General features: G+C 34.6%; 1 protein-coding gene across 11 annotated transcripts in view; it reads right to left on the bottom strand.

The window, feature by feature from the left end:
• LOC122568223 (potassium channel subfamily T member 2) overlaps nt 1–19,939 on the bottom strand; it is a 203,790-nt gene that overhangs the window by 108,604 nt on the left and 75,247 nt on the right. For 9 of the 11 annotated variants that reach the window (XM_043727712.1, XM_043727715.1, XM_043727716.1 and 6 more), the window contains one exon: nt 7,160–7,406. The exons of the other annotated variants lie outside the window; for them this stretch is intronic. In XM_043727712.1, coding sequence (XP_043583647.1) covers nt 7,160–7,406 — 247 coding nt within the window. The remainder of the gene's footprint in view (nt 1–7,159; nt 7,407–19,939) is intronic. 11 annotated transcript variants of the gene reach the window in all.

Below are 19,939 nucleotides of genomic sequence, written 5' to 3'. Positions count from 1 at the left end.
AATTCTCGTTTCTTATTTGTTTATCGAGGTGGAAATTATATGAGAGAACCGAAGAGCTCTTTATAACTCGCGTCGAATCGCTGGAACGAACGTGCGTCATTCATGAAAGTATTCGATGACAAAGCATCGATAAACGAGAGCGTGATTTGATTGTTTGAAGTAGTCAAACAATAATCTGGTCCGAATGGAAACGAATGTTGAGTTTGTAAGTTGAGAATTGTATACTCACGTTCTTCTATTTCCAATACTATTGTTTCAGTAACAGTTTCTCATTTAACTAAATGAAAATTTGATATTCCATTCGATATGTTGTTACAAGAAAATTGCAGTTTCATCTTTCTCTCGGCACGAAATCTTTTCCCATCGCACCGTGAAAGGAACTCGCCTAAGTCGTCAAACATTGTACTATTTTCACATAATCATGCGCATATGCAATCATTAATGTTCTTTCGCTATAGAAGATTTAAGGTGCGTACATTTTACATCCGATACTAGAGGTGTAATAACTTTTGACGACAAGAAGCAATTATTCTCCAAATTGTTTAGTCCGACTTCTTCGTCATTTTGTTATACCGGTAAAGCAATATGAAATCTCAAACGAGAGAAAAGAAATACCCATTTATGTAATTTGGTTCGTTTTAAAAAGTATTTGATCTATTTAGTCTCGATCGATAAATGTTCGTTTTATTTAAAACATTCGATCAAACACTCGCATGAAAATCCTCGGAATCGAATACATTACATAAATAGATCTCAGACAATTCCTTTACGTCTCGGAACACTTCATTTCTGCTTAAGTGAGACAAATCGTTCGGTATAACCAATTCATTACTTCTATGAAAGATTTACGACAATTCGTAAAAGAAGCTTTTCGTTTCCATTTGCTTGGGTGTCATCGGTAAAAAAGTAAACGGATAATAAAAACTAATCGAGGAACCGTGGAAGAGAGATTGGATTGTGACAGAAGTAAAACGCATAAACAAGACCTAGCTTTATTTGCCTGGGAATCTACTGTTCTAAACAAAGTTGATGGTCGTTCGTTTCTTTATATTATTTCTGTCGGCAACAGAGGAAAGAAACACTGATTGGATTATCGAACACTGAAGGACATTAGCGTCGCTTCGTGATTAAAATCTCACAAAATAAATTGAGACGAACTTGCGCGACATTTCGCGAATAAATCGGAAAAAATTGGAGAAAATTTCGTTTGCACTTCTAAAGCAATTATTCTCGGCTCTTTGACGCTTAACCAGCGTTATTGGAATCTTCAAAGTTCTTTATCGCAAGAAAGGCACGATAAAAGCATTTCAATTGTTATATCGTTACATTTCCCGTGATAAAAATGATTCTAATGAATCCTTTTAATTATCATCGAGCGCTGATACGTACGATGAAACGAAAGAAGTTGCCACAGCTTCCATTGAAATTATTTTCTTTTCCTTCTTTCACGCACGACGTTAGTAAAATTGCTAAGACAACCTCCATTATTAACATTACTATTTTATAGCTGCTTTATTACCTTCAAATTTTTTTACTAGATTACTATTAAGATTTTACCTTTCTTTTAAATTCCAGGATATCAGGAGGTTGGTACATCGATCAATGTGTCTAATAAATATGATTTATTTATTATATCCAATGTAGAGGACGTTTCACGTAATTAGGACAAACTATATCTAAAACAGAGATAACAAAATTTCTATATAAAAATAGCTATAGATAAACTAGAGATAAAAAAATTTCATTAGATTTTTTTACATTTAAGAATTTTATTATACAGCCTGCATACCGTATAGTTTACATCGGTGCTCTAGCTTCAAAATATTTTCGCGTGGAAAACAGGCTATAAATCTTTTATCATACTTTGCTATAGAACAAGGATCCAAAAATCATTCTAAATCTGTTTTTCCAACAAACGAACGATACTATAAATTTGTCTTATGCGATTTTCTAATCAATTTTCCTAACAAACAGTAAAAAGTTAATTTAATTGTGAATTTTTTAAAGACAAAACCACAACCGAGTCGGAGATCTCGGTTGATCGCACGAGATAATTAAGAATAATTAAGAAAAATTCTGGAAAATTTTCGAGTATTTTCAGAATAAATTTCGTCTCCATAATTGGAATCAGCACACAGCAAAAGATCCTGCATTTGATATAAATCTTCGGGGGATTTTATCTGCCGGACCTATCTGGAGCGTTCGCTTCATTACGGGCGCTTGACGAGGGTGAGACGATCATCTGTCGCAGAGGTGTGATAAGTGGTCCGGGTTCACTGAATCTCTGGCTTCGTGTTTCACGCGAGGGGATAAGCTCTTCGATTTTCTGTGTCATACCAGCGTGCACCTTGCTTCGATCTCGTAATTTTAGTTTGTCATGCACGTCATACGTGAACGAAACAGCGCGATACGCGATGTACACAGTGTCTGGTAACAATAGTACAATCAGGCAACGAGCGATCCCTTGTCAAAAGCTGATTCGAAATCGCAGAACAAAGTTTTTTCACGTTACTCACGTTTATAAATATAATTAGAGACAGGAACAAAAGTCCGTTAAATCGAAACTTACAACTATTACACGTGTACCAGTCAGATTTTCAAAATCATTTTTTCTTTTTTTCTCGAAAACGAAACCTCCCATGAGACATTTTATCGCTTTTTTGCGACTTATTTTTTCGAGAAAAATTATTCTTGCACAAATATAGCACTAGGTATCAGACACCGTGTATAACCGTAGAATTATTCTCGTTTCGTGTTGTCACGCCACTCGAAAACCCATTATTTCCCTTTACTGGTACAGGCATCCATCCTCTTTGGTTGGCATGCCCGAGACAAATCAACGGTCCATCGGATTCGACCATCGATTTATGTGCACTCTGATGTGATTTCGAGATGAGGAACGAGAAGTGATGTTAACGAGGCTCGGTAGCATTTCCGTTCTATAATTTCCCCGGAATCTCTGTTCCTCAACTTAAGCGGTTTGAGCTCAATAGGACGCTGTTTTCTCTTTTCCAACGCAAGTTCCACTTGCAGATATTATATACGGACAGTGTGGATGAGCGACCTAATTTGCGCCGTTTGTTAAATAATGGACTTCCCTGAACGTATGTATGTAAATGTCAAAATCGTTACTGGCGATAAGAGGTTTATTTCAATAATGTAAAATCAAGGTGCGGTTGTAGTAATGTGATCTCTGGTAATTTACCCAGCTAATGGTATTTTTATAATTAAACAAGGCACATGTTTATCGAGGGAGTTATGCTTGTTATATCATAAGCCATTTGGCAAGTAATTTCGTGTTCATTCGCGTAATTTTAAAAGCAAAGATTTTATCAGGATTTATAGTTATATATAGTTTGTTAGCAATTAATATATTTTCTGCAAATATGTCCCAATATTTTAATAATTTTTTGAATTCTTTTTTTCAAAAACTATTAAGATTCTGCGCAAATTATTCAGTTACGTTTGAAAATTTTGTATCCTTATGGAGGCACTTGGGTTTGACGTGAAGTATAACATCGTTCTATCAAAGGGGCGTGTGAATGATTAATTTACATGGGAGTGTTACTAATCGCTGCGCTTTCCTCTTTTATTTTTTTACGACCCTCGTTCGGACCTGTCTCAGTTATTAAGGCGGCAATTATCGAAAACGGTTCCTTAAATATCGTATAAGACACGGATGAACAAATATTTGGTGGCTTCCATTACAATACACTTTTTCGTTCCAAAAGGGGACTAAACGTTGCTAAAATAGACTTTGGCATTTTGCAGAAAGCAAACAATTTCTATTTCGTAATATATGTACCTATAACTGTTCGAATACTTCGTAACATTCAATTTGATAATATAAAGGGTATTGATATTTTATCAAAATGTTATTAAATTTCCGATACTCGCAATAACTATATTAGTTTTACATTAAAGGTAGAAAAGTCCGAAGTCCGATATTTTCTTTATCTGCGTTTATTTCCTTTTATTCCCTTTAATGGTCTCCTATTCGTTCCAGTTCGATTTTAACATTAAGGAGGATTATAATACCCCGCCTTTTTCTGCGCTCGTAAGAGTTTCCATAATTAAAAGAGTTACTTCTTTTACTTCTCGGGCAAGCACGGAAACGCAATTAATCCAGCGAGAATGCTAGTAACTTTAATGGAGTTTACTCGATTCGACTGAATGCACGTGTTGAACGTCGACACTAAACTGTCGATAAGATGAAAAATTGTGAAACGAAACATTACGATATTGGTCGTTATGTTGCAATCTGCGATCGGTAAGACTGAATGGGGTGAAAACATAGTTAATCGTAATATGCGAATAAATTTTTAATTGAGACACTTATTCCATAGAAAATTTCAATAAATAACATTCAATCCAGATATCTCAGAATTTCTGTTCGTATTATATCTCCAAATAACATTGTTCTCCACTTGTGGATTTTAAATTGAATTCAATTCAATTTCCATCTCACATAAAAGAAAAGTGGTATTATTGTGGAAAATGTTACAAAGAGATTGAGATATGCTCAAGTTAGCGCGATAAACTAAAAACAAATCGATGGTGAATGTCGTATTCTCCTTTTATATATTGAGAATTTAACATGGTTAACGCCAACACCATCTCGTAGGTGTTAATACCATTCGTTGGGAAAATTAACTTTCAAAATGTAACTCTTTTAAAAACTATATTTTTCCCCCTGGCTCGTCACAATTGAGTTCATTCGAAACCTTTTGAAAATCATGCACCAGTGGGTGCGACGCGTGTTTAATCAACTTTTCAATAAAAACATCGAAATTTTCAGGGTCGAATCGCGCAAAGGCCGCGACCCATCGTGTCCATCATCAACGATTTAATGAAGCCTGTATTCGTCCTGGCAAGTTGCATCACCAAGCGACCAATTCAACGAAAGCCACAGCTTGCCTTTTCAAGTTACTTCATCTCGACCTTTGACCGTTTCGCGCGTCCCCTTTGCCCACGGGCCGCCTTAAACTTTTCATCTAACACGAGCGTCGAGACAGGGGGATAAAGTCCGCATCGTAAGTGGTCTGAATCTGTTCCGTAAAAGTGCAGGCTTGAAAATTGCATGCCCTCGTCGATCTGGAGCGTAGAAAGTGCCCTTAGAATTCCAGGGGAGTCTGGCACGCTTCAAAGGGAGGAAAAGTAATGTCCATAATTTACGGGGAAAAGATGACACGTCCATTAGGCGACAGTATCCTGATGAATGAAGAAGAACAACAACCCGCCAGAGTTGTAGTACGCTTAACTGTGCTTGATAAATGGTGTTACGATATCCGAATGTAAACAATAAGACCATTTGCCAGGTATAAGATGCATTCGCAATTCAATCTTGTAGTTTACAGGCGATAAAAGTTATTAAAATGTCTGCGTGGCTTGTTTTTATCGAGAATATCCTGAGATTGAGAAGCTTTGTTCGTCGCTTTCGAACGCATTAATTTCGAAATATGACGTCATTTGATTTTTAACCAGTTTAGCAACATTGTGTACGTATAGTGATAGAAAAGAGATAATTTTCACATTATTTGCCTTTCATATGTGGCTAAATGATCGATGTATCTGTACCGAAATATCGAGCCGATATATTTTAGATTATTAACCTTAATTGACTACAAAATGTCTGCTATAGAAGGAACGAAAGAGGAATAAAAGTTTGAGATCATATTCACGAGAAAAATAGAAGACGACAAGGAAAAGAAAACGAAACTCTATTGTTGTATTTGTCGCTTATCTTTGATGCTTCGTTCTGTCATTGAAAATATGAATAGATTTTCTATAGTATTCAAAATATTCGGATATGTAAGATTAGATACAAGAACAGAGAATTTATAATATTCTATGGAATGTTATGACAGTACTGTATCAATTCTATTTCATTAAAATTGACAAGACATTGAAAATACTTATAATATCACAACGTTTTACTTAAATATTCCAATCATCGTTTCATATCTTTTTCAATAATTAATAAATATATTTAGAAAATGATTTCTTGAAAAAGAAAAATATTAATCCATACATTAAAGACTTTAGTTACAATTTTATATAGCTTATACAAATAAACGAACGTTACGTTTAATCCTAAGCCTCGCAAACAAGATCAAAAGATTTCCAGATATTCAAACACACATAGTAAATAAATTCGCGACTAGTCCTAAATTGGGCGAGCAAGGAGAATATTTTAAGAAAATATCTCTCTTTGAAACGCTTTTACGTACGTTCCTCGTTTCTTACTACACAGAGAGCCGCAAGGAATAGACGTTTTATTTTACGTGCCGTTATTTTATGAGAAAACACTTTCTCGATTTTCATAAACCTTCATATCCCTTCCCTTTCTAAATTGAGACGTCACGTGTAAAAAGTATAGATTCTTAATAATTCTACGTTAAACCAAAGCATATTATTCAAGAGATAAGGAAGGAGATCAATATAGAAGCTGTTATATAGGGTTTCTAAATTATTTTTATTTGTTATACTTCATATTTTTATATTTACGAAGATTTCCAATAGACGCATGAAACTAATTTCTGTTAATTTTATCAGTTATATTTATCACTCGAACGTTATTGACCTTTGGCCTTTATCGCGTTTATAGATTTAGATCGAATTTAACGACAGAATAATAAAAAAAATATGTCAGATTGGTTAAATCTTAATTACAGTCTAATTAGTATTTACAATCTCAGCTTCAATCAATCTTGCAATGATTCTAGAACTAAAATAAATTATTCCAGTAAACGTTCCATTTGGATTTCTTGTTCCATAATATAAGATTTGAAAGTATATTTCTCTTATACTTTGTAGCACTATACATAAAAAATAGTATTCGAAGTTTAATTTTCTGTAGTAATTACAAATTAAATCGAGTTAAATTTCGTATTATTATTTGTCTTATTCATGTACTTGCTATTGTATGTTCTTTTACCATATTCTGTCAGAATTTTCCCGCTAGAGCGAACATTTCTTTTTTTTTTTTACACCTACACGCGTCATTTATATTCATATTTCAACTTCTCCGTTACGTCAAAATCTACACATTCGTCACCCTCGGCCAAAAATATTCTACGGGAAAATTTCTAGAAATAATAATAAAAAAAGAAAAAATGAACAAATTGACAGTATGTATCATGCAACTGGAAAATGTTACCTGGGTATTTGAAAAGCTATTTCATCGAGGGAATCGCTGGGCTGCAATGGAGCACGCTCGAAGAGCTTGCTCGGGCCCCGATGGACCCTGTTGCAACAGTGCATGGATCCGGCTGTCGGTTGCGATTGGTCCGTAGAATTGGTCCCACGTTGACCACTTTGACTCGATCTTCCCTTCTGCCGCTTTTTTCGTACCTCCTCCGCCTGACGGCGCAGGTTGTGCAACCGGAAGAAGTACATTGACATCTCTGTTCCGAGGGGCGAGTATATACGATCAGAGAGCTGATGAACGGGACGACGAGAGCGTACATCCACTCTTTTCGTGCGAACGAATCTTTTCTGAGTAGCTTTTTTCCAAGCGAAATTGAATTTTCGTGCCACGAATGAACGCTGATACGACTTGAGTTGCGTTTAGAGTAAAACCAAGGATTTAAACAATTTTGCTAGAACCTTTGTCGTTCAGAAACTTTTAAAGGAAGCGTGATACTTGCGAATATCCCAACAACGTGTAAAAAAACGACTCGAAACGCCATTGTACCGTATCGGCGTCACATTGCACGAACAACGAATAATGCGGAACGTCGCCTAGAAATGACCTCTCTAAAAATGAAAATCCTTTAGTCGGAAAATTTCTTTTCGAGAAGGCTCGTTCGCATCGATCATCCCAGTGAACACGACTTCCAGCATAGATTCATGCAACGCAAGTCTAACGAAAACACGGTCGACGATACACAGTGAACAGCGAATAAGGAGTATCAAATGGAGGAAAAAATTGCAAGAAAGAAAATACAAAAAGGAGTAGGCAATAAATAATTAGCTGTAAACTTAGCGTGATCTCTCCGTGCACGGTAAAATATTAACATGCTAATTAGGGAGCGTATGTCGTCCATAAACGCACAAACGTACATTCGTTACGGCGCATAACCAGGGATCCTGACATTTCAATCCGTCGTGTCGTCGCGCAGAGCCTCGAAGACATGTACAGCCGTAAATAGTACGTACACGACATTCTGCGGAACATGCAACGGCGTACAATCACAACACGTTAACCACGGCTCGCCAAAACCCGAACTTCGCGTAGCCGAAGTTTGACAACGACAACCGAGGGCTACCGTTTCCCTCGTTGACATCGGTGACCCGCTAAAATTTTAATAAATCGTGGACAATTAACTTGTCCGACCATGTCCATCGATTCGTTTCCCACTGTTTCTAACGTGCGAATATTCAATGCAGGCGGCTTAACGCGACCTTGCAGAATACAGCAGCGGCTGGTATCGAGGATCAGTTTCAGAGGACGTCCAGAGATTTAAGGGCTTACTCGGAAATCCACTGGTGGAGAGGAAACCGTGTAGAAATAAATTAACCGCTTTTTTTTTCAAAAATATGCTGTTGCTCTGTGTTTTCATTAATTATTCGTTTTCGCTAATTAAAACTCAATGGATGTGTATGTTACAGTGTATATGCCAGTTTATAAGTATTTGTACACAGCTGGTTTCAAATTAAATATGAAAATCGATCTAGCGCAGGATAATGATAGAGAATGGAATAATAACAGTTGACAGAGATTGTTCGCAAGAGTCATAGAAAATTACTGAACAATTATAATTGCAATAATAATAATTTACAATTATACGTCGCAGCATTCTAATCTAATGCTCACAGAAAAAGTCTGGAATGAATTAAATGGAAGATTTTTAAATTAATCGCCTGATTCTCAACGAGAGACCACTGATTCTTCTATTCGACAGATATTTCAAAAAAGAATATATCAGAAGCGAATAGACAAAATTAGTTGAAGGTATTTTTGTATACTCTTCGATATATGTTATACAATTTGTCTAATGCAATATACGTTGATTGTAATAAAAAATAAACTGGTTTAATTCTATCGACAGCGTAAAAGAAATTTCTGAAAATATTTACTTTTCCAACCATTACAGTTTCTCCCTCCCTAATACGATTTTCATCTCAAATATTTCTTTCTTCTATCTTACTTTCATTATTTGATCTTTACATTCATCAACGTTTCATTACAACGTAAGAGAATTTTTAATAACTTCAATGTTTGTCTTTTTATTTGAAACTTTATTTCCAAACATTTACCCATTTCGAAGCAAAAGTAAAGCATTCGCTTTCGAACGCAAATGCTTCGTGTAAAACAAACGTTCCGTAACAATTGGGCGTATCTTGAGAAAAAAGAACGACGCTTTCGAGTAACAAAAAACAAGCCTGCACAAATATTTGTTCCGTAGCAACCCTTCTTTGATAGAGACGAGTCATTTTCCCGTCACCATCGTGTTTTATAGAACGGATCCCATATACGTTCCATTTGCAATTGTAGTATATGAAATCGAGAACGTTTCATGTAGGACGCTGTCACGCGAAAATATTTGATTAGGTATACCTGTTCGTCACGATTGGGTCGATCGAATGCCCGAGAATCTTTCCACTAATAACCAGCTCTACAGACACACGGTTAAAGTTCCCCCAGGACTATTTCACGAGACTTTTTTCCGCTTCTTTCCTCAGCAATCGACATTCCTTCGGATCAGTCTCGAAACGGGATTCGCACGTCGATAGGTATTGGCTATCATTCCCTTTCGATTTTTTGTTATTTTATTTATTAATATTTTCGTGACGAACTTTGTCGTTATTAAGTAAAAATACAATGCCATTGAAATATTGGTACATTTACATAAAGCATTAGTATATTTATTAATACAATAGGCTTAGTGGTTAGAAATTTACCTAAACATAGAGAAAGCTTTGATAGTTAGAAACGACATTTATTAATGTACATATATGCGTAATAATAATACGTTACTATTAATTAATAACGATACTGATACGTTATTGTTAATTTCGTGTTGTATCAGGTTGTCCGAAAAGTTTCTTTCGTTTCGTAAGACGATAATAAATGAACAATAATTTCTGTTTTATATTATTTCATTGAATTAGGTATGATCTATTTCGTTATATTACTATTACTATGTTCGTGCATAATTCAATAAACTAATATAAAACAAAAAACATTGTGCGTCTATTATTTCCTTATAAAACGAAAGAAACTTATCGGACAACCTAATACTTGAGTTGGTGTAATTTCTGAATTTCCTTAACAATGTTAAATTTCTAACAGCGAGCAACGAAATTATCCTGGCGTGAAAAAACCCTAAACCGTAAGATATCCCTTACGCAGCTTTCCTAAGGTTTCGTCCTTTATTTTCTTCGGCATTTCATGTGGTCTTATATTACACCGTGTGCACCGCCATAAATCGTGGATCCTCCTACATCTCTCGAAATTCTCCTATTTTTATCTACGAGTTGATGATAAAAGCTGGGTATAGCAGGGTCGATCCTTAAATACATATATCTTAAAACCACTGCAATCGTGTATTCTTTATACATATATAGCATGTTCGTTACGTGATACACACAGGTGAACAAAAGGGCATTTTGCACGAGAAACACGATATTTCTTTGTGTTCTAACCTTTTGGAGAAGCTTGTCGGATGGGCGTGTACAAAGTGACAAATTTGCTTCTCAATATATTGTCCAAATTGACACTTTAAACAGATAGATTAAACGTGGATTTTCCTTTAATTTCTTACATCATAACTTTTCTCTCTTTTTTATGAAGATTTCTGGATACAAATTATCTATTAAGTTCGTTTAGACCGTTTCAAAAGAGTATCAAGGATCACTATTTTCATATTATTGTATTGTTATTTTTGTACATTTTTAAGATCTTCTGAATTTTAAATAAATTTAACTTATTTATTAACCGTATTTTCCTCCTTACGAATGGTATTGCAGAAAATATCGAAAGACAAAGGAATTTGTTACACAACTGAATATTTTGTGTGATAGCAGGCATAAAATTTTAGGGACGACGTTTTATCGACGTATTGATACGCATTTACGAACACTGACACCGTAGAAAGAGGGGCTTGGTATCATAGTTTTATACTCAAATTTCTTTACGTTACAGAAATACAAATTCTTGCACTTTCAAGCGGCTCTGCAATGTTTCTCAGATGCGGCAACGAAACGCAAAGTGAGTAAAATGGAATCTCGACAAGTTGGATAGGTATGAAAATAAATTGGAACAACGTTCAGGTTCGAGTTTCATTTTTCAAAACGAAGATTTTTTCATCGAAGAATATTACTCAAACTATACGTTACGCTTGGTAATTACACGGATTAAAATCCCTGTAAAAGAGCTGGTACGTGAGTATAAAGAACAAGAGAAACGTCATTATATCCAGTTACAATGTGATCTAAGATACGTCCGAGAAAAAAAATGTTGTGGCCTCGTTGCTCTATGAAACCGTGACTCTTAGCCGCAGAGAATAAGGGTTAAATGCTGCATGCTCTCGTTCTTTTGTTTCAAAATTGTTACATCTCGCTACATCAAACTTCTTCTTTCATTTTAACGTACTTGACTTATTTGCTTGCTGAATGCTGTATTGTCGTTTAACTTAAACGTTGTTTGATCGTACCCCCTCTGGCATGATGAATTACTTAACGAACAAGCTGCAACAGTTGCGAACTGCTACAGTGATAAATCAATGCCATGGCATGGACATAAAAGAATTTCTCGGCAATTTATTAATCATTGTAACGTTGATCGTAATAGCCTAGCCGTATCGTTGCCTCTTATAAGTATAATTAATTAAATCTTTTTCATCGGATGTTGCCTTAGTGGCGGCATTTATAGTTTTTATTTAAGGGCGGATAACGCTACTATGGCAGTTGTAAATATTAATTACTTCTGCAATAAATTTACTGTTTCAAAGGATTAACAAGCCAGAGTACGATTTTATAAAAATGTAGTTCAAGATATAAATAGATACATTATCATATATTATCTGATAGCGAAAACTACCTACATGATCCATAGCGGAACTATAATTATTTGGAAAAACTATAAAATATACTTAATCTCAAATCTCACAGTGTTACGTATAACACTGATAGCGTATTGATAAAAGATTTCTACAAGTATTCATATTCTCTTCATTAGGAATATCTTCGCGAGAAACTGTAATTCTAAAATTTCAAATTTATCCAGTTGATTACTGATATCTATCGTACTAACTAAAGTATCCGTCTTCATCCACCGGATACTGTTCAGATACGGAGAAGAACGCTAAGCTCTGAAAATTGAACAGAATACAAATTGCCAATTCTCTATGGTAAAACTGTGCGAAAGCTCTGCGGACTATTTTTCTTCAGGATAAGCGAAGATCTCTTTAATCGCAGGTGTAAATATGCGACTGGCATCTGGTCAAAAATCGATCAGATGGAAGTAAATTGCGTCTGTTAATATTTCTAAACTTCAAAAGCTAAATGCTGCCTCTCGTTCCGTGAAACAGCGTCTCAAAGATCGAAGCCTGGCTTTAAATATGCGGCTGATGCGATGAGGTGTTTATCATATAACTGTCGACATTACGATTAACGATGCAAACTGAACTCTCGCGGCTCGTGAAACACGTTACCGGTTGGTTCGCCTGCATTGTTTCCGAGAAGCTTCTGTTCCTCGGTCTTCCGTAAAATTTGCAATAAAACGCGTTTGCTTCGGCTTCGAGTAAATTTGTGGCTAACCAAAATAACAGTAAAAAAGTTCAACCGTGTATTTCTTTTCCGTGGAAATATTCTGTTGTACTAAGGTTTTAGAAAATTGCTACGAAAATATACTGTCCAATTCTTCCACGATCGTAGAAAATTAAACAAATATTTATAGAATCTTATTTGCCAACCAAGATCAAGTTAATTGTTTCCACGAAGAAATGTGAAGGTGGATACCCTTTTAGCTTCAAATTTAGGTTTCGGTTTAAAGACTTTTGATCAATCGACCAGTATATAAGACTAACCGTTGCGTTCTAATAATTACGTTTCATAAAAATGTCATTCTGAACCAAATTACATTAACAATGTGAAATAAATCTGAGACAAGCCTTTTTAATTTATCTCTTCATAAAATAGAAATATGTATTTCGAAATCAAAAGATCACGACACGATCTTTATAATCGATTTTATCCGTCTGCAGCATTAAAGACACAAATCCCTTCGCTTTAGCCAGATGATCCTACTTTAAAACCATATTGCGTTCAAAGACCGTGTCACGGTAACCGTCTCTATAAAAAATGCAATGCCATGTCGTCCGGAGATGTAAATTTCATGCGTGTCGAAGCCTTCCATCATTGCCAGCAACGGAAGTAAATTTATAGCGAGAACACGAGCACTTCTTTGACATCACGAATCCCGACACGATGGCACCGTACAGTAAACCCCTCATAAAATAAAATGGCTGATGGCAATCAGTGCGGTCCACTCCGATATTATGCAATCTTTAATTAAATCGTCTCGGATGGAACGGACACGAAGTCTAGATCATCTCGCAAGACTCTATTTCAGAATATTCCTATATTTCTATATTCTCGCGATTGCTTGACATTCTCAACAATTCATAGCGTGTCGAAGCTACTATCTTATCGCGAAAAATCGCTCACTGTACAGATTAACGCCGTCTGGCGCGAAATGCGTTGCAAAGTTTGCTAAAAAAAGATGCTTCATTGAGAAATAAAAGAAGGTACAAATATTTTCGTAATCAAAAAAAAAAAAAAAAAAAAGGAAAGGTTATAAGCAGAAACAGAAAATAAAAGTTAGGTAGCAGAAAATGGTCGAAGTTATAGTTTTTTATAGCAGCCAGACGTTTCAACACACCGTGTGATTGAAGACGATTTCGTGCAACGAGTAACTCGGCCACGATACTTGAACTGCACGAATGGCCACTCGAAGTAGACACAGCTTCCGACGAAAGGTAACTTTAACGATATTTCAAGTAGTTCGAAGACCTCGAGGATCACGTAAATTCATATTCAAGCACCTGACATTAGACTCGTAACTATTGACGAGGAAGAAGTTACTTTACCTCCTGTACCTTGTAAGGGTTCTCTTGCTTTCTTTTTCTCTTTTTTTCTTCTTTTTTTTTTTTTGTTACGCAAATTTTCAACTGTAAGGGGAGGTCTATGTTTAAGTCAAAACGATTAGCACTTTAAATCATTTTTAACCCAGTTTGTTTTTCGATCCAGTCCAAAGTAATTGTGTTCTAGACCTTCTTACTTCTTTCCCAGAAAGTGAACAGCTTTTCTTCTGACTATTGTGCTATTATTTATCGAATACGTTCTCGTAAATTAAACTTATAAAAAGATAATCTTCTACAGGAAGAAACGTCGCAACATACACACGATGACGTTTCTTAATTTTTCAAAAACATTTTTCTTAGAATTTTGATTCCTCCAATACATTTTCTCAAGCATCATATTTTCCTACAAAAGAAGCTTTTACACTATATTTACATGTCATAATCAGATGCTAAAGTTATAACACTCATTTGCCTTCTTTCGGTATATTCCAGTAAAAGAATGGCTAACAAGTTACCTTTTCAGAATTCCAAACTATGTTATGTAAGTAGATTCTTAAAAATTGATACACTCTAGCTTGAGGACTTGAACCGAATAATAGTCTTTGAAAAAACAGGAGAACACACTTTTTCAAGTAAATCTATTGTATGGTAGGTATTCCATGTGGAACAAACGGATCCCCAAAGGATTCTCGCGAAGATAGAACGCAATGCCGAGAGAGTCTTTGTCCGACAGCATTTTGTTTGCATTGAATGTAAATTTCTAACCCAGTTTATTCTAGTTGAATCAGGCGATAACTCTTGTAGAAACGATTCTACGTTATAAACTGTTATAAAAAGATAATGTTTACATTATAATTGAAATAACTGATATAAAGTGTCACAGAAAATGATGTAAATCTACGATGAAGATAGAATCTTTCTTTGATGTAAGTACCAACGTATACTAAATGTTAATATAATTTATAATGGGGATATTAAATTGATTAGCGTGATTAGCGTGTAATTTTTACGCATCAATTTGAAATTGTAATTGTAATTGTACACATAAAGTGTAATTTTTAAAATCATATGATTAACCTCGACGAAGTCTATTGATTCGACTATTGTGTAAATTAATTAACGTAGAAATGACTTGGAGAAAAAATAGTAACTTTATCGGGCGTATACTTCTTACCGAAAGTATACTTTTCTTGCTGTTTGCAGTGGATTAATTTGATTAATCTCTCTTGAAACACTATCATCGCGGGCATCTTCCTAACTTTCGTTCATTCTCTTAGTTCATTTTCTAATGAAAAATGACCAGTCTTGAAGGAGGCAAATCTAGGGTGAACTTAACATTTACACAACCTCCTCTAAATGCAGAATTTATGTTTCCAACTTTCACGGCGCTTCTCCCAAGTTTAAACTCGTATACGAAAATCGCGTAAATACGATTATTCATAAGAGGCGATAAATAATTTTTCGTATCCCCATCATAAATTTGATTAACATTCAGTATACGTGTGTTACGATGAATTGCATGTTTTCTTTTTACATTCGTTGAAAATATGGTAAAATTGAATAAATTACGGCGAGATTTATAATCTAAAAAATCGATATTCAATGACCGACTATGAAATTGATGGCAACGTTGAAAATTGCTAATTGTACAGCAAAACAAAGCACGTATTTACACATTTAAAATTATAATTAAATACCTTTTCATAGAAAAATAACAGAGTCAAAAACAAAATAAGTCGTTCATTGCGTCAGAATTAAATTTCAATGGCAAATAGATAATTTAATCTCTTATATCCTTTTGACGGAATCGTAAAATAATTTTTCTCTCAGTTATATCTTATCGTTAAACGAAGAAATGTTCCGCATGAAGGGTCCACGAAAAAAGGAGGGAATGTTAAGCTTCAGCATTTCTCTGAAGACCAGCATTTATTTTTCCATGTACAATGTCGCAACTTCGTATGTTCTCAGAATAATATTAAAATAAAACATTTTATTCTTCATTTTATACGGTATCATATGCAACTTTTACTTATAATTTTAAGTAATATATAACACATTAAACCGTAGAAAGCGAAAAGTACGTATACGTCTCAGTTTCTTCTAACTACTGTAGAATTCAGAAAATTTTTATTCGCATTAATACAACATAACCAGTGAAAAAGTGCACACACGGGAGCATACGAAAGAACGTTAAACAAAAACTTTGTTAAAATTGGCGTTCCTCCTTCTTCACGCAGAACCTTCTTATGTAATTAATGGAAAAAGTTTGTAATTAAGTGAACTACACATAAATAGATTTATCTAATCTAGAAAAAGTAATGAAACAGTTATAAAAAACGGAACAACAAATTATCATATAACGCAATTCTAGCACGGAAGAGATCAAGACGAAACTTTTACGTGTGAAAGAACAACGAATTCACCTAATCTCTAATTTCACATTTACAATCATTATACAATCAATATTTACATCAATATTCGCATCAATATTCGTGTACTCCTACTTCCAAAGGTCTTAGGACATTTCTTATTTTTAATAATGTTAGTAGGAACGTGACACGATTTTCTCATAACGTACTCAAAAATATTATACACTGGTTCCATAGTTCTCATAGAGAACACTTACAAGTAGTAGGCTATAAAACAACACGTCCACAGTAGAGTAACCTTTCATTTCAACACCGTACCTCCAGAATACAAAAAAAAAAAAAAAAAGAAAATAATGAGGTTGATCAGTCTGGCACAAAATTCCACCTATTTTAGCCGAGAACGAAATGATAAACGACAGTAAAATTAGGACAAGCTCTATCAAGAGAACAATATGTCTGTTGTAGCAATAAATTCCTGCAAATTACTTCGTCGACGTGTCTACAGGCCAAAAATGGCACGACACGCGTTGAATTCGTTTCCACACCGTCGAACTGGGATTTAACGAAAAAGGGGAGAGGCAAAGTACGCGGCCTGAATACCAGTCGATCAAATAAGCGAGAACCGCGAAGAAAGCCAATTTCTCTGGCCTCCTACAAGCTTTTGAAACGGTGTATGTCCTCGACTGTCGGTATACCGTGGTTACTTTGCCTCGACGACGAACGCTCAACGATTAATTCCGCTACGAAACACCCGGGATAAAGACTTAAAGACTATTATCCGACTTAACACATTTCACGAGTTTACTGGCGAGATCGGATAGCCAGATATAAAGGCACTCTCTTTGTTCTTGTAGAGGGATTTATTGGAAGCTTGTTTGTACTGTTACGAAACTTTCTTCGTTTGCCGCGTAGTGTGTACGATTTGCGACTTTGTCACGATATGAGTTTGAATGTTTTATTGCCTTGAGAGGGAAGTCGATGAATGTTCTAAAGTACACACACATTGGAGTAAAAATGGTAATAGGATTAGACAAAAAGAGAAATTTTAATAAAAAGAAATTGAACAAGAACAAACGGAAGTACTAAAAATTGATTTAAAATTATTTAGGAGGAGTGTAAACTCATTGCATGGAAATAATGAGTTAATTAAAATTCATGAAAGAAATCAATTCAAAATTAATACCATTGGTGCTTTTAGAACCTCGTCATTCAAATCTCTGTCGTTATCATTTCGTTAATATATGCTTTCTATGAATGGTTTATTATCTGGCATCAAATTCTAAAGTACGATATAGGAATTTTTATACCTTAGATGACTGCTCTCCTTGAAGAATTCGAAAGTTTTTGGTTTATAAAATTAATGCGAATGTATAAAAGCTGAATTTTACCGCTGAGGAAAGGTTTTCCGATGCAACCAAAAAATGGTGTCTTCTAAATCGTAAATCAAAATTACGCAGCAGGACTGATTATCATAAAAACGTCAACTTAGGAGAGAAGAAATTTCAAATAGTTGAGTATTGGTTCATAGGAAGCTCGGATTCGCATAAAATATGGGTAGACTGGAAAATTTTCACAGGCTTGCTCTTGGAAGTCAAAATAACATCGTCCCATGGAAACAGAATTCTACGATCTTAAATCATTTCAAAGGATAAATTTTTCCGTTATATCCATACTTTTTGCACTATTCTTCACGACAGAATATCTAAACGTATAATTAATAAATGCAACCTTAACTTAAATAACTCCGTAATAAACATAAAAGCCATTTTATAAAATAAAATGTCACTATAATAACTAAACTATAATATTCTCCCTAATAAAATAAAGATGTAAGTAAAAAACCGTAACAGAAGAGTCACATCAAACAAACGTCACTATGTAAATATATCTTTCGAACTGTAGCGAATGAACTGAATTCTGTTAACGCACGTGGACAATTTAATCCAACTATAGGGCATACCTGATGATATTGAAAATAAGGGAGCGGCTAAACGGAAATAGAAACGTGAGAGGATAACCAAAAAGCGGTGGTCACTTGGTTTAATGAATGACAGTATCACTGATGTAATGGGCATGCCATTTGGTGTCAGGAGAAGTAGACATTTAGGCTGTAACGTTTCCCGCTTGAATGGTCTAGGACCTATTAATCATTTATTCGAGGATACAATTTAGGAGCAAGTGGTTTCATACATGGTGAATTATTTAAACGTTTATTAAATTTAATTAAATCTAAGCTCTCTCTGTTACAGTTTATGTAAATAGTTTATACGAAGGAAGTTCCACGAGTTAATTAACAATATCCTTTTCGCTTATAAATAAATGCGTTTCCATAAAACAAAACACGTACAGATAAACATGAAACGTTAAAACGAAATTAATACTTCAAGATTCGGAGGAATTTGGAGTCGGACAAGAAAGTTTCTCGTCTAATCATTATAATCATAAAGCATTTATGATAAAGCATTGTCAAGCGTTATTACGACTAAAAAGCTATAAAAGTGTGCAACTATTTTATAAATTCTCATTCTGTGTATATGCTTGTTTAACTTTTCTCGTTTTATCGTTTAATTAATAAATAATTTACCTAAGTGTGATATTCCGTATACGTCACACCCAGTATGAAAGGAATAATAATTGCATTGTTCAAATGGCATTAACGAAAGGTTTGTTATTCTCAACATTTCTCTGAATCAACTGTAACTTTAAATTAAATTTTTTGCTGCGCGAAAATACGGCAATAGAGACCGATGCGATTTTCCATCGTGCGAATAACAATTCACGCACCAGATTGAAACAAACAATACTGATTCTTCAGAACTTTCCCAACAACGAATAATCATCACGAAACAATTGTCACAAAAACATTTACAACCAAGAATGAATCGTCACAGGTTTAACTTTAATCATCGTGACGGTATTCATATTCAAGAGCCATTCTGAAGCTAACTATGAAAACAACCGATGCTTTTTATTCTTAAAATGCCGTACATCAGTAATTCTCAACCAATGGTACATGATACGTGAAAAATGTGCACAATATACGGTATAAAAAATTTTACTATCCAAAATTATTAGTCCTACATACAAAATATATTGTCTTCGTTCTTAGTTAAAATCTTCTATCTACCATTTCGAAATTGAGGAAAATTGCGGTTTTATTATCTTCTTTGTGCAATCTTTGTTTTTCTTCATTTAACTTAAAATACTTGTCGTTATCTCGCAACAGCCTGTATAATTCCACTGAGAAGATATCAGAAAATACGACTAATTTCAAACGTTCTACTATATTTCGAAAGGTGAATAAAATAGGGTACTTTAACTAAGAAAATATTTTTTAGTTTAATACTATTAATGCAATATTTCTTTCTTTTTTTCGTGATACTAAAATTTTGTAATTTGGATTTTTGTGCTTAATAATAAAAAGACAGACAACTCCCGCTACGTATCATTAAACAGTCCATCCCCTCCAATCTCTTTCTT

Source organism: Bombus pyrosoma, linkage group LG6 (genome assembly GCF_014825855.1).
Source record: "Bombus pyrosoma isolate SC7728 linkage group LG6, ASM1482585v1, whole genome shotgun sequence".
In the NCBI taxonomy this organism is placed as follows: Eukaryota; Metazoa; Arthropoda; class Insecta; order Hymenoptera; family Apidae; genus Bombus; species Bombus pyrosoma.
Note: the sequence above shows the minus strand (reverse complement) of the source record. Positions and strands in the feature narration are given on the sequence as shown.